At 48.5% G+C, this 22302-nt stretch overlaps 1 protein-coding gene across 19 annotated transcripts in view; it reads right to left on the reverse strand.

Annotated features, from left to right (window-relative positions):
• The window catches only part of RBFOX2 (RNA binding fox-1 homolog 2), a 617871-nt gene that overhangs the window by 76902 nt on the left and 518667 nt on the right, over positions 1–22302 (reverse strand). For 10 of the 19 annotated variants that reach the window (XM_086958635.1, XM_086958667.1, XM_086958628.1 and 7 more), the window contains 2 exons: positions 16825–16969; positions 1296–1335 (listed from right to left, as the gene is read on the reverse strand). In XM_086958635.1, the coding sequence (XP_086814761.1) occupies positions 1296–1335; positions 16825–16969 (185 nt within the window). Of the gene's footprint in view, positions 1–572; positions 616–1295; positions 1336–16824; positions 16970–22302 lie in introns of all 19 variants that reach the window. The other 9 variants (XM_086958623.1, XM_086958618.1, XM_086958605.1 and 6 more) reach the window with 2 other exon arrangements.

Raw genomic sequence — 22302 nt, forward strand, 5'->3', positions numbered from 1 at the left:
CCTTGAGTGAATATCCAGGTCAATAGATCCCTTTTAAGATGGCTTTCTACACCACTGTTGTGCCTCGTGGTGTAGAATGTACCAAGAAGTTATTGATGGATCTTCGGAGACCTTAAAGGTCACAGCAGGACAACAAATTATGTTCACCTTTCACTGGTTCCCATTTGAGTTATCAGTCTGGAGACCGCAGGATGCCCATTCAGCATCTTCATTTCCTTCCTGAAATTATGTAACCTTAACATTTATTTCTTTTGTCCTTCCCCACCCACCGTGGGGAGATGGCAAAGTAGGAAGAATAAGGGGAAGTAAGTGTGAGGGGATTTCGGGGGTTAAAGGGTGTCAGCAGAGTTACAGATTTGAAAGGATGGGCACTGAATTAATTGTTCACTTTGTTTTAGCAGGAAGGTAGCTCTGTTCCCTTCTCCAACAAGGCCTCTGGGCATGTTAGTAGGTCAATTGTTTTGTAATTTTCGTTTTACCACAGCAATTCCAAAAAATAAACAAAAAAAAGAAGGTAAAAAAAAGAAAAATGTTTCTAGATGTTTCGGCTTGAGTCAGTCGGGCACTCCTACCTGCGGTATTTTAGTGCTAAGCATGGGCTCCTGCAAGACTAGTCTACAACAGAACAGAAGGACAGTTCAAAGGAGAAACCGGCTATTGCAGCAAGAAAAACGTTATACAAAACAAAGAAAAAAAGAAAAAAAAAGCAGTGGCCCTGACAGAGAAACAAATGACAACATTCTGCAGGTCAGTGGGTGGGGTGCAAGCCAACCTTTTTCATTCCCTTCAGCCCAAACAAGGCTCCTGTTTGCCCTAAGAGCATGCTTTTCCTACCATACTGTTGCTGTGCTGGGACCCGCCGAAGCAGGGGGTTGCAGGCTGGTATGCCTGGGCGATCATGGAGTACAAGGAGTCTATTGCTAGCAGAGGTGCCCTGTGGTATGGCATGTGTACTGTTGCTCCTTTTACATTAATGAGCGTCATCTTAGAAAGTTACTAATCAGTTTGCCTAATAAACATTACTAGCTTTCACTTGAAGACTGCGCATGCATGCACTACATTCTGGAGGTGGGAACACAACTACATCCATGACCCCCTCCCATTACTGTGAACACCTGCAGGGACCCGGGTGGGGAAAGACTTACAACGGTGCACAGGAAGGGGCAAAAGCCCCTCCGACCACCCCCCCCACCCCCACCCCACAGAGTTTATGATTTCAAAGCTTTTGTCTTTTTAAGGGATGAAAAGGCTGGCTTGCTGAAAGGTTAGGAGGTTGATAAAGCAGGTTTACTTACATAGAGCTCGGTCCCATAAAATCCGTCCTGATAAACCACACTGCAGAGGCACAACCAGGAGAGGGGGAAAAAAGAAACGAGGAAAAACAAGACAAAACATTCCAGTTACTGAGAACTAATACACATGCTTCATGCAAGAAACACGTGAAGGCCGGTGATGAGGGAGAGCCTGGACGTCTGTTCTTCCATCTCTTCTTCGACCGCTTTGTCCCCTTTACTACCTGTAATGGCTTTTTGCCCTTTCTTTGCTTCCCTCTCCACCGCCCCTTCTTTTGCACGCTGCCCCATGCTCCTCCCTTCACCCTTGTTTTTCCCTACGCCCCCCCCATCTCTGCCCATTCCTTCTCATCACCAATATTCCTTCCCTCCTTTGCCCCAAACAAATAATGCACAGCCTGAGAACCCAGAACAGATTCACGCTACAAAACGCTTCCTTAACCAGACCAGACGCCAATGCTTTCTTCCTTTGCCCTTACCGCTAATTCTTTATTCCTTTTGGCACCATCAGGTCACTCGCTCCTTCTGCGATTTTCTTTGCCACTGCTTCTCCTCCTTGCATCTTCTCTCGTTGCCATTTCCAGGCCAGCCTTTTCTCTATAGCCCTCCTCCCCAGCTTCTCTGACCCTATCCCAAGGTCTCACCTTCAGCTTCTTCACCCTCCTCTTTTAGAAGTCACAACACTGCTTCATGTTCTTAGGTCACACTCTCCAGCTGTTCTCGGCCTTTACCTAATTCGGCTTTCCCTCCCCTCCTAAGGTCTTCACACCTCTCGGAGATAACTCCGTTCACCGGCCTTCACCACCTATAATTAGCGCCACACATGCTTATTGGAAAGTGGGCACATGCGCTGCAATCCAACACTGCAAACTAAGCATACAAAAAATACCCCGAACCCCCCTCCACCCTGCCAAGCACCAGGGTAACTTCGGCCCACAGATGAATGCACATCAACTGAATACCCACTTAGAACTTGGTCCATGGACCGGCACTTAGGTATGGGTACCATTTCTGTGAAGGGCGTTCCTCACTGGAGACAGCTTCGAGAAGCATATCGTAGTAAGTTAAGGAGCACTACCCTTCAGCTTAGGGGTCGTGATCTAATACTGAGTGTGAGCTACTTGTCATGTGCTGGGAAAGTTGCAATATACTACAAGGACAAAGGTAATTTAACCCTGAAACACTAGCTACCCCAATCACTCTTCCCATCAGGTGGGTCTGGCTTTAGACATGCTAACCCTTCCCTTGCCAAGATACAGAATGCTTGGGGGCAGTAATGGACTGCTGTACTGCTATGAGGAGTGCAGTGCCCTTGGCCAGCATTTAATGGACTGCTGTACTGCTATGAGGAGTGCAGTGCCCTTGGCCAGCATTTTTAAGGGGTCAGAATATTCATTAATTTGAAGAGGCTGAGCTGTTTCAGCAGTATATGTCTAGAAGGCCACCTGTCAGGGTGCATTACCCGTAGAAAGCTCCAGCACTAAAGACATCTGAGAGAGCATGTTTTGCATGACTTGACAGAAATTAAATACAAGGAAATCCGTTTCCCCTCACAGTTTATTAGTTGGAAGCAGGGTATTAAGCTGATCTAGAAAGCTATAGCCCTGGATTATGAATCATCACTGCTCGTTTGGTCACTAGGGTAAAGCCTCCATAGCTAGTGCACACGCTCTGTACTTCCTTCGTGAGAAACACCCATCCGAGAGGAGAGATGTCACAAGTCTCTTTCACAGACCATGCAGAGGGGGCATTAAGAGAGCAGATTGGTTTGCGACAGGCCACAAATCACTGCAGCAGTATCGAGTGGAAGCTGGCAGGGGACTGTTCCAAGGATGAACCCTCTTCATCTCCGTGCATCTCAGGCTCAAGTTTGATTAGATAACAGCTGCACCGTCATTCACAAATAATGTAAGCCTTGTAAAGTACTCCTTGAAACTAGTCAATATCCAGGAAAAGGTACCCCCTAGAAATTCTTTATAGAACTAGGAGCAAGGGGGAGGGAAACAAGGAGAAAGAAAAAGGACTCCCACAAGACTTGTATTTCTTCTACATAGGCCTACTAGAGCCTCCATGGGCGGACCATAAAAAAAATACATAATTAAAAAGGAAAATACTACTTACCAGTATGCATCTGTTCTTGGCATGTAGAGCTGTAGATCTGCATACTTTTGCATAGATCGCCATATGGTGTTGGGCTTGGATGTTTGCACTTTGGTAATTTAGAAGTGTTAGTCACGATATAGGGGACTCCTCCTTTGGTTAGTAGTGCGCATGGGCATCAACTCCATCTCCAGATTGTTTTCGCCATAAAGGGTGATGGAGTTAGAACTATAAAAGATGTCCATGTGTAATGTATTTAAGTAAGATAGTACTGCAACATATATAGGTGTCTGGGGAGGTGAGTGGGCGTATGTGGATCTACAGCTCTAAATGCCAAGAACAGATGCATACTGGTAAGTAGCATTTTCCGTTCAAGGCATATGAGCTGTAAATCGCATACTTTTGCATAGACTATACAGCAGTTACACAGTTAGCGGTGGCTACCTGTATGTGTTGCAGTAGTTTGAAAAAGTGTTCTCAGTACAGCCAGGCCCACACTAGCTTGTTTTACCTGCACATCTACACAGTAGTGTTTTGCTTAAGTGTGCGGTGTAGACCATGTTGCGGCTTTGCAAATGTCATCCATGGGAATGTTTCCTAAGAATGCCATGGATGCCCCTATTTTGCGTGTTGAATCCGCTTTGGGGGAACGGATAACGTACGCTTTTTGGTAGCATATCAGAATGCATTTAACAACCTACCTGCCAATTCCAGCCTTTGATATAAGATTGCCCGTATGTGGTGGTGAGAAAGCCACGAAAGGTTGAGTTTTTCTGTAACGTTTTGTCCTTTCAATGTAGTAGAGAACAGATGTTTTTACGTCCAGCGTATGATGAGCTTGTACAGCTACTGACTCTGGTTGAAGGAAAAACACTGTCAGCTCAACAGACTGGTGAAGGTGGAAAGCTGAAACTACTTTGGGTAAGAATGTAAGGTTTGTCCTAAGAACCACTTTGTTATGATGTATTTGCAAAAACGGTTCTTGTATGGTTAATGCCTGCAGTTCACTTACTCTTCTGAGAGATGTGATGGCCACAAGAAAAGCCCCTTTCCATGTGAGGAATTGCAACTCACATTTATGTAAAGGTTCAAACGGGGGTCCCATGAGCCTAGTAAGGACAACGTTTAGATTACATACTGGAGAGGGTGGAATTCTGGGAGTAATTATCCTTTTAAGACCGTCCATAAATGCTTTGATGGGAGGTACCCTAAACAATGACAAGTGTTGTCTGTTTTGCAAGTAAGCTGCTATAGCAGCAAGATGTAATCGTATGGATGAGTATGCTAGATTACATCTTTGTAGATGCAGGAGATAACAGATAATGTTTTGAGTTGAAGCATCTAATGGATTGATTGTGTTGTTATTACAGTAAATAACAATCTTTTCCATTTAGCTGCATAGCATGCCCTAGTGGTAGGACGTCTAGCTTCTTTAATGACGTTCATACAGTCTGATGGGAGATTGAGGTAACCAAACTCTAAGACTTCAGGAGCCAGATCGCTAGGTTCAGTTGAGCTGGTTCTGGATGTCTTATCTCTCCATGGTTCTGTGTAAGAAGCTTTGGGGAAAGGTGTAGCTTTTAGCACAGAACTACTGAGAGTTCCAGCAGTGTGGTGAACCATGGTTGTCGGGCCCATGTTGGAGCAACTAGGATCATAGTGAGAGACTGAGTTTGCGCACCAGTAACGGTATGAGCGGGAGAGGCGTAAAAGCGTACGCAAATCTGCCTGACCAGTTCATCCATATCGCATTGCCTGTGGACAATGGGTGTGGATACCTGGAGGCAAAGTTTGGGCATTTTGTGCTTAAATGTGTGGCAAACAGATCTATGTCTGGGTGGCCCCACATTTGAAAAAACTGAAGAAGAACTTGCGGATGAAGTTCCCATTCGTGAATCTGTTGTTGTTGAAGCCTGAGCAGATCCACAATTTGATTGAGTATCCCAGGTAGATGCTCTGATGGTAAGTATATCTTGAGGAATGGCCCATCTCCAAATGCTTTAAGCTAGGCCTGAAAGCTGCAGAGTGTGTGTCTACCCCTGTTTTTGTATATAGTACATTGCTGTCATATTGTCCGTCCGGACGAGGACAGTTTTGCCTAGGATATGTTCCTGAAAAGACTTTCGTGCGAAAAATATGGCCAGTAACTCCAGGTGATTGATGTGGAGGAGTTTGTTGAATGGTCCACATAACTTGAATGGCGTAGTTCAAGAGATGAGCTCCCCAGCAGGCGAGCGATGCGTCCACTATTTGTACTATTTGTGAAACAGGTTCTAAGAACTGCCGCCCTTTGGAAAGATTTTGTGTGCTTCACCATTGCAGAGAGTGATATGTGCGGCTGTCCAACATCAGATCTGTAAGATGACCTTGAGCTTGGTTTCACTGTTGTGTTAGACATTCTTATAACTGACGCATTTGGAGTCTGAAGTAAGGGACAATTAAATTGCAAGAGGCCATCATCCCTATTAACACGCGAGCTGGTAGCGAGTGTTGCGGTTGGAATTTTGTTATGAGGGCTTGCATACTGGCTATCATGGCTGGATTGGGTTATGCTAGGGCTTTGGAAGTATCTGTTGTTGCACCTAGATACTGTTGGGTGTGGGACGGTTGTAGATGTGACTTGGTGAGGTTTATTGTAAATCCTAACCTGTGCAGCAGCTGGATTGTGTTGTGTGTTTGTTGTACACAATTGCTGCGTGACTTGGCTTTTACGAGCCAGTCGTCTAGGTAAGGAAATATAGGATGAATGTGTTCCCTTCTTAAGTGGGCTGTTACCACTGCGAGACATTTTGTGAAGATTCTGGGGCTGTTGTGACCCCGAATGGAAGGACTTTGAATTAATAATGTTGTCCGTCTAACACAGTGATACTCAAAGTACGGCCCGGGGGCCGCTGGCGGCCCTCTTAACCTTTAAATGCGGTCCTCCTGGTGAACAGCAGCACCAGCTGCTGTTTATTTGCTAAGACTAATATTTAGAAAAAGATGTTAAATAAATGGGCAAGCATTTATTAACCTGAAAATAACTGCTTGCCCTATTTAAAATTTTTTTGAACCTCCTTATACAATCCATGACCCACCCAGACCCCTTCCCTCCACCCTGCTGGCATCAGTGCGTCCCTCGGGCACACCACAAACTGTTCTTTGTGACCCCTTGGCAAATGTTTGTGAGTACCAATTGCTCTAAAATGAACCCCAAGTCTTTCCTGTGAGCCGGCGAATAGGAATGTGAGATCTAGAGTGGCAAGGAAATCGTCTTGTTGGAGCAGTGGGAGTGTCCTCCCACTGCTCCAACAGTGTGACCATGTGGAAGTGGTCGGATTGTATATACAGGTTTAACGTTCTGAGGTTTAAGATCGGCCTGAGAGAGCGGTCCTTTTTGGGAATGAGGAAATAAAAGGAGTAAACCCCCGTACCTTGCTGGTGTAGGGGAACCAGTTCTATTGCATGTTTTTGCAAGAGAGAGAGAACCTCCTGCTTGAGAAGAGTTAGATGTTCTGTGGACATTGGACGTTGTTTGGGGGGTATGTGGGGGGGGGGGGGGGGGGGGGGGGGTGGACGGGGTAGAAGTAAGTTCCAGGCAGTAACCATACTGGATAATTTGTCTTACCCACTTGTCTGTGGTGATGGACTTCCAGACAGGTAGGGACTGCGATAGTCTTCCCCCGACCGGAGTGGAGTGGTCTGGGGGTAGTGGAGGGAAGTCACTGCTTTGTGTTGGGGGAGTTCCGGGTATTAGAACCACGTCCTCTGCCCCTGTTGTTGCCTCTGTATGTCCCATTAACATATCCCCTGCTAGGGGAAGTTTGAGTGGGGCTTTTATAAGTGGAAGAGGTGTTTTCTGTGCCAGTTGTTTTGGAGGCGCCCCTATAAGAGGAGCGATGAAAAGAACCTCTACTAGTTGTTGCTTGTAGAGCCCCCATGGATTTGGCTGTTTGTGTCCTTTTCAATCTTTTCTTAAGAGATGTCCACGGTAGGTCCGAACAAGTGTTCCTGATCCAAAGGCTGATTGAGGATAGTAGATTGTACCTCTTGCTTGAAACCAGATATGCGTAGACACGCATGTCTGCGCAGTAATACGCTTGTATTAATTGTGCGAGATGCTGTATCTGCTGCATCCAGGACACATTTAACTAATATGCTACTTACCAGTATGCATCTGTTCTTGGCATGTAGGGCTGCTGACATTCATATCTGTGCATAGATCGCCGCCTAGTGTTGGGTCCGGATGATCGCACATTGTTGTCCTGGAAGAGTCTTTGAAGTATCACGAGATAGGTGGCTCCTCCCCTTGACTACAGTGCGCATGGGCATCGACTCCATCCTCAGATTGTTTTTAGCCACTGTGGCCAAGATGGAGTGAAACTAAGTGAATGATGACCATGCTAGAAGTATATGTGAATGCTGCAGCTGCTACAGGCGCCCGGGAGGATATGAATGTCAGCAGCCCTACATGCCAAGAACAGATGCATAATGGTAAGTAGCATATTCGGTTCGAGGCATGTGGGCTGCTGAATTCATATCTGTGCGAATACATAGCAGTCCCTCCATTAACAGCGGCCGCCCGTGCCGGCTGCAGCAGTTTGGAAAAGTGTTTTTAGAACAGCCTGCCCTACAGCTGCCTGCTGTTTGGAGTGCACATCAACACAATAATGTTTTGTAAATGTGTGTGTGGTAGACCATGTGGCTGCTCTACATATGTCTTCCAAAGGAATATTTCCAAGGAAAGCCATGGAGGCCCCCAACTTTGTGGTGGAGTGGGCCCGTGGTGGAATGGTGAGAGTACGCTTGGCTTTCAGATAGCAGATCTGAATACATTTAACGATCCACCTGGCTATACCAGCCTTGGAAATGGGGTTAACTTTGTGTCGTGGCGCAAAGGCAACAAAGAGTTGTTTAGTTTTCCTAAAATCCTTGGTCCTCTCAATGTAATACATTAGGGCCCTTTTGACGTCAAGCGTGTGGAGCATTCTCTCCGCCAATGACTCTGGATTTTGGAAGAACACAGGTAGTTCTATAGTCTGGTTAATATGGAATGGAGACACTACCTTAGGAAGGAATTTAGGGTTAGTGCGAAGCACCACCCTGTTAGAATGAATTTGAATAAATGGCTCTTGGATAGTTAGTGCCTGGAGTTCACTAACTTGCCGCAGCGACGTAATCACTATAAGAAAAGCCACTTTCCATGTCAAGAATTGAATCTCGCAGGAATGCAGTGGTTCAAAAGTGGGACTCATCAGCCTGGTGAGGACCACATTGAGGTTCCACTAAGGAGCTGTTGGAGTCCGCAGAGGAATGACTTGTTTGAGTCCTTCCAGAAAGGCTTTAATGGCAGGCACCCTGAAAAGTGAGAGGTGCTGTCTGTTTTGGAGATAAGCAGCCATTGCGGATAAATGTGTGCGAATGGAAGCATAGGCCAGATTACATTTGTACAAATGTAAAAGATAACAAATGATGTTCTGAATAGATGCATCTAGCGGGTTAATGTTGTGGCCTGCACAATAAATGACAAACCGTTTCCACTTCGCCGCATAGCATGCTCTAGTGGTGGGCTTCCTTGCCTCCCGGATGATGTCCATACAGTCAGGAGGTAAGTTGAGGTAGCCAAACTCTAAGACCTCAGGAGCCAGATCGCCAGGTTGAGGTGTTGCGGATCTGGATGCTGAATGTCGCCATGGCTCTGCGTCAAAAGCCTGGGTGTGAGGCGCAGCCTTTGATGCGGTACCACGGACAGTTCCAGAAACGTGGTGTACCATGTTTGGCGAGCCCACGTTGGAGCAACCAGGATGAGAGTCATCGAGTGCTGCTTTAGCTTGCGTGCCACCAGCGGTATTAGAGGTGCTGGGGGAAAGCGTACGCAAATTTGCCTGACCAGTTCATCCATATCGCATTGCCTTGCGACTGTGGATGTGGAAACCTGGCGGCGAAGCTTCGGCATTTTGCGTTCTCCTTCGTGGCAAACAGGTCTATCTCTGGATGACCCCCACCTTTGGAAGTACGGGTGGAGTACTGATGGATGCATCTCCCACTCGTGCATTTGGTGGCTGTACCTGCTGAGCAGATCCGCCATCTGATTGTCCTTGCCTGGGAGGTGTTCTGCCATGAGGAAGATGTTCCTCTGAATGGCCCACTTCCATATGCTCTGAGCCAGATGAGACAGCTGTGGAGAGTGTGTTCCTCCCTGCTTCTGAATGTAGTACATGGCAGTCATGTTGTCCGTCCGGATCAACACGACCTTGTTGCACAGATGTACTTTAAAGGCCTTTAGTGCCATGAAGATTGCCATCAGTTCCAGAACATTGATGTGCATCTTCCTTTGCTGTTGCGTCCATAGTCCCTGCACAGTGTAATGGAGTACATGAGCTCCCCATCCCTGGAGAGAAGCGTCAGTCGTCAGGATGATCTGTGGCACAGGCTCTTGGAACGGTCATCCCTTGCAAAGGTTTTGTGGATTCCACCAATGCAGAGAGTTGTATGCCCGACCGCTCACCAACACTAGGTCTTTCAACTGTCCGTGAGCCTGAGTCCACTGACGTGCTAAGCACTCCTGAAGCGGACGCATATGTAGTCTCGCATGCTGGACTATGGAGATGCAGGAGGCCATCATGCCTATCAACTGCATGAACACTCGCGCTGGAAGCGAGTGTTGGGGTCTGAATCTTTGTATCAGCAATTGAATGCTGTTGACCCTCACTGAATTTGGCTGCGCTGTGGCTGCCAGAGTGTTTATCGTCGCACCCAGATACTGCCGTATGTGGGCGGGTTGCAGGTGGGACTTTGGGTAATTCAGTGAGAATCCCAGATCGTGAAGAAGGTGAATGGTGTGGGACATGTGGGCGGCACACGGCTGGGCTGACTTTGCCTGGATGAGCCAGTCGTCCAGATAAGGGTAGACGTGAATGTTTTGTCTCCTTCGGTGCGCTGCCACCGTCGCCAGGCACTTTGTAAACACCCTGGGTGCCGTGGTGACCCTGAAAGGCAAAACCTTGAACTGGTAATGTTGGTTTTGGATGGTGAACCGGAGGTATTTTCTGTGTGACGGGTGCAGCGGAATGTGAAAATACGCATCCTTTAGGTCTAAAGTAGCGAGGAAATCCCCCTGACTGAGCAACGGGAGTACTTGCTGCAGGGTCAGCATATGAAAGTGTTCCGATAGAATGTACTGATTGAGGGGTCTGAGGTCCAGTATGGGTCTGAGGGACCCGTCCTTCTTTGGTATCAAGAAGTACAGTGAGTAAACTCATGTGCCTTTTTCTTCCACAGGCACAAGCTCGATTGCCCCTTTTTGCAGCATGATGATGACCTCCTGCTGCAATAAGTGCAAGTGCTCGTTGGACATAGGACGGTGTCTTGGGGGCAAGTTGGGTGGAGTAGATGTTAACTCCAGACAATAACCGTTCTGTATGAGCTGTGTGACCCACCTGTCTGTGGTGATGGTTTTCCAGTCCGGCAGGAACTGCTGAAGTCTCCCCCCGACCAGTGTTGCGTGGTCAGGGGCAGTGACAAGGCGTCACTGTTTGTTGGTGGCAGAGGATCTGGAGTTGTTGTTTCCACGACCCCTGCCCTTGGCGCTGTTACCACAATATCCACCTCGACTTTGTTTGGTGTATGTGGACTGCGTGTTGCCTTTGTAGTACTGCGTGGTTTGGGAGATCTGGCCTCTGGAAACGCCTCTAGTGCTTGAGCGACGAAAAGACCCACCCCTGAATTGCTGGGACTGTAAGGCCCCCATGGACTTAGCAGTTTCAGTGTCCTTCTTAATCTTTTCCAAGGTGGTGTCCACCTCTGGGCCAAACAGATGATCTGGATTTACTGTCTGATTAAGAATGGTGGTCTGTATCTCTGGCTTAAACCCCGAGATTCTGAGCCAGGCATGTCGTCTCAACATGACACTAGTGTTGACAGCCCTGGCCGCGGTGTCAGCCGCGTCCAGTGCACATTTAATTGAAGCATTGGATATTAGCTTCCTCTCTTGAATGAGCATCTCAGCTGCCTCCTTGTATTCATCTGGCAGGTGCTCCAACAGGGTCTCCAGTGTGTCATAGTGTCCCCTGTAATACCTCGATAGAAGTGCTTGTGTATTGGAAATGCGCCAGATATTGGCCGCTTGGGCTGCCACCCTTTTCCCTGATGCCTCAAACACCTTAGATTCTTTGTCTGGGGGAGGAGCATCACCCATTGTTTGAGAATTGGCCCTCTTCTGGGCATTTGAAACGACCAGAGAGTCCACAGGCAACTGTCCCTTGATGTAAGTAGGATCAGTAGGCGCTGGTTTATACTTCTTCTCAATCCTAGGGTTTATCACCCTGGCTCTGGTAGGCTCCTTAAAGATCTCCCCAGCATGTTTTAAGACACCCTTTAACATAGGTAGAGTTTTGACAGTTCTTTCTGAGACTCAAAAGATATCAAAAAGAAAATTCACGTCAATGGGGTCAGCATGGAGCTGGATATCAAGGGTTTTAGCCGCCCGTTCAATGAGGGCATTGAACGCTGCTGAATCCTCTGTAGGTGATGTTTTCACAGAATAAAGTTGTGTCTGGGGCAGAATGAGGATCACCTGGGTCAGCACAAGCAGCCCAGGGTTCATTGGTATCATCAGGGTCTGTGTAGACAGGATAGCTGTACTCATCCTCATCATCGCCTTCCCCAGCGTCCACGTCAGAGTAAGTGGGTGAGACATCATGGGCATGTGGAGAAAGTGGTTCCACAAGAACAGGAGTCGGTGGAATCCTTCTTTTTCTTTAAAGGAATTTTGTAGGACTCCATTGGCTGCTCCGGGGCAATTTGCTGTTTGTGGAGGGAAAGTCTGCCCGTTTCGGCATCAATAAAGTGTTCTTGTTGTTATTCTAATGAAGATTGCCGATGTTTCAAGTTGGGAACCACCGTCGACTTCGGCACCGAGGACACCTTCTCGGGCACGCCGGCGACCATCCTAGGGGTGAAAGCCTTCGGCGGCAATGTAAAGTGAATGGGCGTCGACGCTTTGTGAGGTTTCTCTACCGGCTTCGAAGGTGGAGGATCTCTCGGGCCGACAGCTGAGGCCTTCTCCTTGATGCGCTGTAGGGAGTCAGCCACTTGCTTGGAGAAAGCGGCGGACGGTTGCGTCGATCCGACGGGATCCTTCGAGGCAGCACTCGGCGTGGACTCGCGGGTTGCGCCGCTTTTGGCCTTGTCTGGTTGACGCAGAGTCTCGAGAACCTTTGGATCACCGAGTCCTTTGTTGGTGTTGACCGTCTTCGGCGCCGATTTACTCGGCTCGACCACCTTGACGTTTGTCTTCGGCGTGGCAGACTTCGTCTCGACGTCCTTGACCTGTGCCTTGGGATCGACAACTCCCTTCTGCTTCTTCGGCGCCAAGGGCTCCGAGGCCTTCGATCCGACCAAAGGAATGCGCACTTTCGGTTTTGAGGGGGGCACCAGTGCTGTTGCTTGCGTCGAGACCGTTGGTTTAACTTTCGGTTTCGATTTTGCAGGGTGCGGCTAAATAGTAATGTCCGTAGCCGAGCCCGAAGGCGGGGCCGTAGAACCCATTGTAAGATCTTGGGTAAGGCCTAGCGGCGATCCCTCGACCTGAGCCTTATGAAGCGGTACGGCCCCAATGTCAGTTTGAGGTAGCTTTTCGCTCGAGCTATCTTCCATGGCCCCAAAGTCGTCTCCTACCTCGTCGACTTCTTCAGCTTCGAAAATTTCAGCGTCCGTGTCGTAGTTGTAGTCTACCTCCGACGCGGGATTCGACAGGTTTTCACCAACTTCCCGGTCCGCTTCCTCCTCAACATCCCCGGCCTCGAAAATGTCCACAGGCGCCGGTGCAGTGTGCTGGGCCTCCTGGCGCTCAGCGAGTCGATGCTTAAGCGTCTTCTTGGACATGAAACGGGAACAAGCCATGCAACTGGCTTCATCATGGTCCGGCGACAGACACTTGTTGCACACCGGGTGGACGTCGATGTGGGGATACTTTGAGTTGCAGACGGGACATCTCTTGAACGGGCTCCGTTCCATGATGAGTAGTCGATAGTGTCTGTGGCGTCGACTGGGCCCTCCGCGCCGAAAGCACGCGGGTATATGGAATCCGGCTCGGAACCGAGCTGGAAGAATTAGGCACCGAACGCAAGACTATACCGACGAAGAAAACTAAAGACCTTTTGGCCTTAAGAAAGTTTTTTATCGATTCCGACTAGAGGGAACCAATATACATCCGAACCCAATGGCGGAAAAAAACAATCTGAGGATCGAGTCGATGCCCATGTGCACTGTAGTCCAGGGGAGGAGCCACCTATCTCGTGATACTTCGAAGACTCTTCCAGGACAACAATGTGCGATCATCCTGACCCAACACTAGGCGGCGATCTATGCACAGATATGAATTCAGCAGCCCACATGCCTCGAACATTAATTTCCCCTCTTGTATAAGATCGTGTGCCTTGGTCTTATATTGGTCTGGGAGATGCTGCATGAGCTTTTCAAGCTCATCGTAGCGAGCCCTGTCATACCTTGCTAGTAAGGATTGTGAGTTGGCGATACACCAGAAGTTTGCTGCCTGGGATGCAACATTTTTACCTGATGCATCTAGTAATTTAGACTCTGTCTGGCGGAGGTGCACTACCTGTGGTTTGGGAATTTGCCAGGTTACGGTCATTCGCCACTACCAATGAGTCCAGAGGAAGTTGACTTTTAATGTAAACTGGATCACTTGGAGCTGGTTTGTATTTTTTCTCAATTCTAGGATTGAGCACCCTAGCTCTGAAAGGGTCTTTAAAAATCTCAGGGGCATGTTTGATCATCCCTTTGAGCATAGGGAGAGTGTTAGTTGTTTTTTGAGGCTGTGAGAATTTCTAAAAAAAAATCATCTTCCAGGGGGTCTGAATGGAGTTGAACCCCATGGTATTGTGCAGCTCTATTAGTTGCGCAAACTCTATGTTGTCATCTGGAGGGGTATAAATCTGGATCAGGTACATCTGGGACATTATAATCCTCACAAGAATCAGGAGATGGAATACTGTGGGTGTCACCATCAGTATCTGTACCATTATGTGGTGGGTCTACGTTTTCATCCTCATCTCCTAAATCCTCATCATCAACTTGTGGTGTGGGTGATAGAGGAGGTATCGGAGAGTGTGCTGGAGAAGGTATAATGGCTGTAAGCTGTGGAGGTGGTGAAAAAGGCCTCCTAGGTGAGGTGGCTGAGTCTGTTTTCTTTGAGGGCATCTCAAGTGTTTCTGAGGTGTCCAATTTCCTCTTTTTAGGTGGTATAAAGGTATCTTGCCCAGTAATGGGGTCAATATGCAGTGTCTTTTGCTCAGGATCCGGTGGATCTGGATGGAAAAGTTCCTTGGATGAACTGTTTTTTCTCTGCGCCGAGGATTTAGATTTTGTCTATCTTCATTAGCTTTAGCAGTTTTGGATGGAGTTCGCTTCGGTGCCGAAGTTCCTGGTATTTTGGGTTTTGGTGCCAAAGAGTCTGGAATCGACGGTACCTTGGGCTTATGTTTCAGTGCCGAAGAGGGTTTTTCGGCACTGTGATGTGGCTGGCTCGATCCTGAGCTGCCTGAAGGCTTAGTGGGATTCAGAGCCGGGCCCGGAGGCAGGGCTTCTGAAGCAGTATCAGGTTTCGACCCAGACTCAAAGGTGTTACCGGAGCCTTATGTTTTTTCGGGGCCGGGGCGTCTAGATCAGTACTCACGGTTCGTTGACCTGGAGTAATAGACTGGTCTTCTGAGTCTGATTTGTTGGCTTCCGAGACGCTGGCTCATCTCCTGTCTCTGGTTCCAGATCATCGGAGCCTGCCTCGAAGTTGTCTTCTGGCGCCGAGACTGTTGATCTGTACATTTCGTGACGTCGAGCCCAGCGATCACGTATAGTCTTCTTGGACCTGAAAGAATCACAGGACTGGCAGTGTAGACTCTCGGGTTCTGGAGAGAGACAAAGGTTGCAGACCTCATGGAGATGTGTGTGTGAGAATTTAGCCCCACACTTGCATTTTTTAAAAGGAGTCCTTTCCATATGCTGGTTGATGGCGCCGATTGGCCTAACGGCCTACGTCGACGACCGGACTCGAAAATCTGTTTGCGAAGTAGATGCACGTCGAGAGATCGTGATCAAAACAATACAGTCAAGTGGTGAGAGCTTTGGGCTTCGAAGGGGAATCTAAACACCACCAACCCGGAGCGCAACAAATTACATCCGAACCCGATGGTGTAAAAATACAATTTGGAGATGGAGTAGATGCCCATGCACACTACCAACCAAAGGAGGAGTCACCTATCTTGGGACTACAAAGACTTCTACAATAACAAAGTGCAAACATCCGAGCCCAACACCAGATAGCGATCTATGCAAAAGTATGCGATCTACAGCTCATATGCCTTGAACACACACACACACACACACACACACACACATATATATATATATATATATACATATATATACACACACACACACATCACATTTCATACTTGACGCACCCAAACAATTACATGCACTTCTGGTGTGAATGGTGAAAATAGGTCAGAAAAGGTTATGTTGTTGTAGGTTGGGAAAAATGGGTTGTATTTTTCCCAACCTAGAACACCATAACGGAAAAAGTGATAGTGTGTTGGTTTGCATGAGGTGAAAATGGTCAGGTGTGGTATAGGGGGTAGTTTTTTTTGCAATAATTGATTTATGTTTCATTATATTTGTCTGTCAATTTGTTTCATCTGTACAAAACAAATATTTTATTTGTTATCATTTGAAGAATTGTATGGGTGTATCTATGGCTTATTTGTGGTCTTCTAATACGTTTTTAATTATGTAATTTGTATGATAGAATGAAGAGAAATTACCATTGGTAAAGTATATAAACAAGTTTTTCCAATCTAATAAAAAGAAACAACAGTATGCATATGCTTATGATTTAATGAATTTAGTAATCGTTGTGGAGCTCTTATAAGCCTATATAGAAGAAATACAGGTCGAGTGGGAGTCGTTCTTGTTTCTCCTTGAAGCTTGTTCCACCACCATTAGGTACTTTAATAAACCATAGGATGGTCAGGTAAGATTTAACCAATTACTGAAACAGCCCTCCTTGCTTCTTCACATAGAATGAAGAGGTGATGTAACACGGTTTCCAAAACTAAGGGCCCGAGAATAGGGTTTATTCTGTGAACATACAGTAACGGTGCAGCAAAGCTCAAGGCGTTCCCTGTCCTGAAAGCATGCCTACATCGGAAGTGTGGCTCTAGACAGGGGTCTTTAGCCAGGCAGGTTGGACTGAAAATCAGTCAGATCGTTTCACTCCTTCAGACTTGGTTCCTTGCTGCTTGAACTCATGACACAGTTTGACCTTTACTGCACAATTATTCCCAACCCACAACCAGAATGGCTTTAGACTGGAGATGAGTGCTAATGTCCAGACCTGAAGGAACACTACCGGCAGAAGAAGTCATGCACTTACCCAGGGTAGGCTTGGATGGCCGTCGGGGGCATGGCCCGCACTGCCCCATACATTGTGCGCCCTCGGCCCCTCAGATGTGCCCCTCGGAAGGCAGCAGCAGCGGTGGCAGCGGTGGTAGCAGCTGTCGGGTACGGAAATCCTGGTACTGTGAGAGAAAAGGAGAGAATCGGGAGGGGGGGACAAAGCAATGAAAGAGGGGCACGTGAGCACTGCGGAAGGTTTCCTGTGGGGAGAAAGAGCGCCCTGCCCGCCTCCACGGGCAGCAGTGAAAGGGTGCATGCGTGCAGATCGAGGAGCAGGGGCGGGCTCTGAACGTCGTGCCGCTCGGCGGCCATGCTAACGCATTCACAGGCTCCATGCTCAGATGCATTCTCTGCTCATGCCGGTTCCATCTGCGGCAGGGAGAGGAAGCAGTAGTGAGTGGAGGGAACGATCCACCCCAATGCCTACTCTCCAGTTTGCATGCACTTCAACAAGCCAAGGACAAAACTCCTACCAGTACTTCTAATACACCCCCCGCCGATGCCAGGGTCAACAGGCAGGCCTCACAGATTTAGAGACGGGGAACGTGTCTGGGAGTGAGACAACAGCTAGGAACTAAAAGACAACTGGGACCAGAGCTGAGTTTTACACGGGGTTGGATTGTGTAAAGCTGCTACTCTAACCAGTCAGCTAGTATCAGTATAAGAATGCTAGGAGGAGAGGGAATCAGTGCCTCACTGTTGAGGTAAAAAGGATCTATTGCAAGAGAGTCCGTGGTTTTGCAGCATGAATCCTTTCCTAGATTCACATGCTGTGCATTATTCCGCCATCTAGTGGCTGGATCTAGAATTTTGTTTTTTCTCTTGTTTTGGGCGCTGTCGAACCCCCATTTGGTGCCAGGTACGTCCCCTGTGTGACCTCAGGTGGGCTCCCTGAGCGCCCAAAACCTCGGAGAAAAAAACCAAATAAAACAACAAAGACTATTCCGGAACCAACCACTAGATGGCGGAATAATGCACAGCATGTGAATCCAGAAAACTCTTCAAGCTGCAAAACGAATAGTTTCTTACCTGTCGGTGTAGTTTTGCAGCTTGAAGATCTTTCTGGATTCACTATGCTGTGCATTATTCCGCGATCTGGTGGTTGGGTCCGGATTCGTAGTCTTTTTTCTCTTTTTTTTTTTTTTTGTAGCCCAGGTGGGCGTCGACGTCCCACCATTTGGTGCACCTTCGTGACGTCGGCACGCTTCCTGCGGAAGCTCCCACCCTTGGGCGCCATCTTCCGATTCTTTTTTCTTTCCTCCTTTGTGGTGAATCCATGGCTATGTGTATTAAAACTTTCCTTCAACGTAAACTTCTTCACGTATATTTGTCTTGTTAAGCGTTCCCATCTTACTCTATGTCCTTCCACCTTCTCCAGCCTCATCTTTCTGGCGGAGGTGGGTGGGTTCGCTAGTGAATCCAGAAAGATCTTCAAGCTGCAAAACTACACCGACAGGTAAGAAACTATTCGTTTTGCAGCGTGAATCTTTCTGGATTCACTATGCTGTGCATTGATTTCGTAGCGGTTTTGTCACTCATGTGGCGGCTGGGTGGAAGATGAGCGCTGGTTGTTAAAGATATGTTGAAGCACTCTTTGGCCCACTTGTGCTTCCTTGTTCATCTGCACATCTACGCAATAGTGTTTAGTGAAAGTGTGCACTGAAGCCCATGTTGCCGCCAGGCATATGTCTTGGATGGGCGTGTTTGCCAGGAAGGCGATTGTTGCCCCTTTCTTCCTGGTTGAGTGGGCTCGTGGCCCCTCCGTGAGCTCCTCACCCGCTTGCATGTGGCAGAGCTGTATTGTTTTTGCAATCCATCTTGCTATGGTGTTCTTAGTCACTGGTCTACCTAGGAGACTCCTTGCGAAGGACACAAAGAATTGTTTTGTCTTCCTGTGTTCTTTCGTCCTTTCTATATAGTGCATTACTGCCCGCCTTGCATCCAGAGTGTGGAGCGCCCTCTCCGCATTTGATGTGGGCTTCTGGAAGAAGCTAGGGATCTGGATACTTTGGTTCATGTGGAATTTAGATACTACCTTGGGCATGAAATGCGGGTCTGTCCTCATCACGACCCTGTCACTGTGTATTTGTATGTACGGTTCTTGCAGCGTTAAAGCTTGTAGTTCGCTCACTCTGCGTAGCGATGTTATTGCTACTAGAAAGGCTGTCTTCATTGTCAGTATTTGTAGTGACGCTTTATGGATGGGTTCAAACGGCGGCTTCATGAGTTCCGTCAGTACCACGTTCAAGTTCCATGCTGGCGGCGGCGGCATCCTCTTGGGTGGCGCTATTCTCTTTGCTCCTTCCAAGAACCTTTTCACTACTCTGGAAGTGAAGAAACTTCTCCCCGTTTCTCCCCTTGTGTATGCCACAATCGCTGCCAGGTGAACCCTCAGCGAGGACGAGCTTAGTTTGGCTTTGATCAGGTGCGTGAGGTATCTGAGTACTGTAGACTCTAGTCAGTTTTTTCTCCAGGTTTTTCTTATGGCACCACTGCGTGAACCTCTTCCATTTCTCCCCATAGCACTTCCGTGTACTGGGTCTCCTTGCTTCTCTCAGCACCCGAAGTGTGCTCTCTGGTAGTTTTAGATGAGCAAACTTAAGTCCTCAGGAGCCACGCTGACAGGCAGAGGCTTTCTGGTTCTGGGTGTAGAACTTGTCCCCCTTCCATGGAGAGAAGGTCTCTTCTTTTTGGGAACTTGTGTGCTCTGCCCTGCGCCATCTCCATAATCTGGGAGTACCAAGTCTGCCTCGCCCATTGGGGAGCCACCAGGATGAGAGTCATGTTGCTCGACCTGCACTTGTTCAGGACTCTGGGGATCAGTGGCGTCGGTGGAAAAGCGTAGGCAAATTTCTTTGACCAGCTTATCCATAGGGCATTCCCATGGGACATTGGTTCCTGTTCCCTCGATGCAAAGTGTTGGCATTTTGCATTCCGGCATGTTGCAAACAGGTCTATTGTTGGTGTGCCCCACCTCCTGAACAGGTTCTCTGTTTCTTGGTTGTTCAGTTCCCATTCGTGGGACACCGATGCTTGCCTGCTGAGCCAATCCGCTTCCACATTGTCCTTCCCTGGCAGGTGTATGGCCAGCAGGTCTATCCTGAGTGGGATCGCCCATCTCCATATTTCTTGAGCCAAGCTCGACAGAGGGAATGACTGAGTCCCCCCTTGCTTGTTGATGTAAAACATCGTCGTGGTGTTGTCTGTCTGTATCAACACCTTTTTGCTGTAAAGGTGCTTTTGGAAGGCCTTGAGGGCCAGCAACACTGTTTTCAGTTCCAGGTAGTTGATGTGCTTGACCGCATCTCCTGGGTTCCACAGACCCCTCACTCTGAGCCTGTTCATGTGTGCGCCCCATCCTTTCTGGGATGCGTCTGTGGTGATGGTCACAGTTGGGTCCGGTGGCGTTAGAGGCTTCCCCATCGTTATATTCTCCTTCGTCCACCATGTCATCTCCTCCTGCACATTGTGCGTAACAACCACTTCCTTCTGCTTGTGACCATTGTTGTTGCAGCCACTCCTGTAGTGGTCTCATCTTTAGGCGAACATTGGGGACCAGGTGGATGCATGACGCCATCATCCCCAAGATCTTGCTCACCGTCCTCACTGTCAGAACTTGCCCCTTCTGGTAGTGACGTTTCTCCCTCAGCAGGCTGAGTGTTCTCTTCTCGCTGGGTGTCACTCTGCATTCGACAGTGTTGATCAGGGCTCCCAGGAAGATTTTTACTTGTTCTGGGTCCATGGAGCACTTCCTCCAGTGGATGGAGAAGCCCAGGTTCGTGAGCGTTCTTGTGACCTGTTCTGCGTGGGCTTTGCACCTCGTGTAAGAGCTTGCTTTCACGAGCCAGTCCTCCAGGTAGGGGTACACGTGTATACCCTCCCTTCGCAGGTGTGCGGCCACCGCCGCGAGGCATTTGGTAAAGACCCTTGGTGCTGACTTGAGCCCGAAAGCCAGGGTCGTGAACTGATAGTGGTCTTTGTTCACCTTGAATCTTAACAAGTGTTTGTGTTTCCTGTTCATGGGGATGTGCAGGTATGCGTCTTTTAGGTCTATTGTGGACAAGTAGTCCCCGGGCCTTATTTGTGGGATGACCTCTTGCAGGGAAGTCATCTTGAACTTTTGAGTTTTTACGTAGGTGTTCAGGAAGCGTAGGTCCAAGATGGGTCTTAGGCTTTCGTCCGCCTTTGGTACTAGGAAGTAGTTTGAGTACACTCCCTTGTTCCGTTCTCTTTGCGGGAATGGCTCTATGGCCTCTTTGAGGAGCAGTTCTTGAGCTTCCTCCTGGAGCAGGCGCAGTTCTCTGCCCTTGTGACCCCTTCTCTTTGGCCTCCTGCTTGGTGGGTATCTTTCCAACTCTATGCAGTATCCGTGTTGTATAATGTTTAGTATCCACTTGTCTGTGGCTATTTTTCTCCACTCGTGTAGGAAAAATCTCAACCTTCCCCCCTACTGGTGTTGTGTGTTCTCTTGAGCCGTGTCCGTGTGAGCCTCTCCTTAGCTGTAGGTGCTCTCCCCCCGGAGGCTTTGGGTGGGTGAGCGCCTCCCTCTTCGTGGAGTCATTTTTGGGGGGGTTGATCACCACCTCTCCGTCTTTGGCCCCGTCCGTTTCCTCTCCCTCGAAAGGACTGGCCCCTATTCTGGGAGCTCCAATTCTGTCTCTGTTGACCCTGTTGCCATTGGTTGTCCCCTTGTTGACCATGGTGGTGCGACTGATGCGAATGTGATTGCTGGTTTCCACCTCTACCATTTGGTCTCCTCGTGGGGGTGCCTCTCCGCATCCCCCTGAATTGTAGGGCTCCCATTGATTTGGCTGTCTCATTGTCTTTCTTCAGCTGGGCCAGTTTGTCATCCACCGCTGTTCCGAACAGCGTCTCCCCATTGAAGGGGGTGTTCAGGATGTTGTTCTGTACTTCTGCCGTGAAACCTGATATTCTGAGCCAGGCCTGCCTTCTCTCAGTGATACCTATGGCCATCAGTGTGCTTGATGTTTCTGCCCCGTCTAGGGCCGTCTTCAGGCATGCGTTTGCTATGTCCTTTCCCCCTCGACGAGGTGGGCTGCCCTCTGCCTGTACTCCTCAGGCATGTGTTTCAGCAACTGGCTCATCTCATCCCAGTGCTGGTATTGGTGTCTATTCAGGAGTGCGTTGGAGTTTGCCATCCTCCAATGCATGGCCGCATTCCTTTCTATTTTCCTTCCAGTGAGGTCCATCCTCCTGCTTTCCTTATCAGGTGGTGGACCAGATGTGGTTGGCACGTTGGCCCTTCTCCTGGCGGTTGCCGCGATAATAGAGTCCGCTGCCACGGTGCCCTGGATATAAGGGGGGTCCCCGGAGGAGAACTTGCATTTCTTCTCCGTCCTCGGGGTCACCGACCTGCATGTAGCCGGTTCCTTGAAGGCTTCAGCTCCTTGTGCAGTGACGCTCTTCAGCATGGGCAGGAAACTGCTTTTTGTCT

The sequence above is a fragment of the Lissotriton vulgaris genome, chromosome 1_1 (assembly GCF_964263255.1).
Source record: "Lissotriton vulgaris chromosome 1_1, aLisVul1.2, whole genome shotgun sequence".
Classification (NCBI taxonomy): Eukaryota; Metazoa; Chordata; class Amphibia; order Caudata; family Salamandridae; genus Lissotriton; species Lissotriton vulgaris.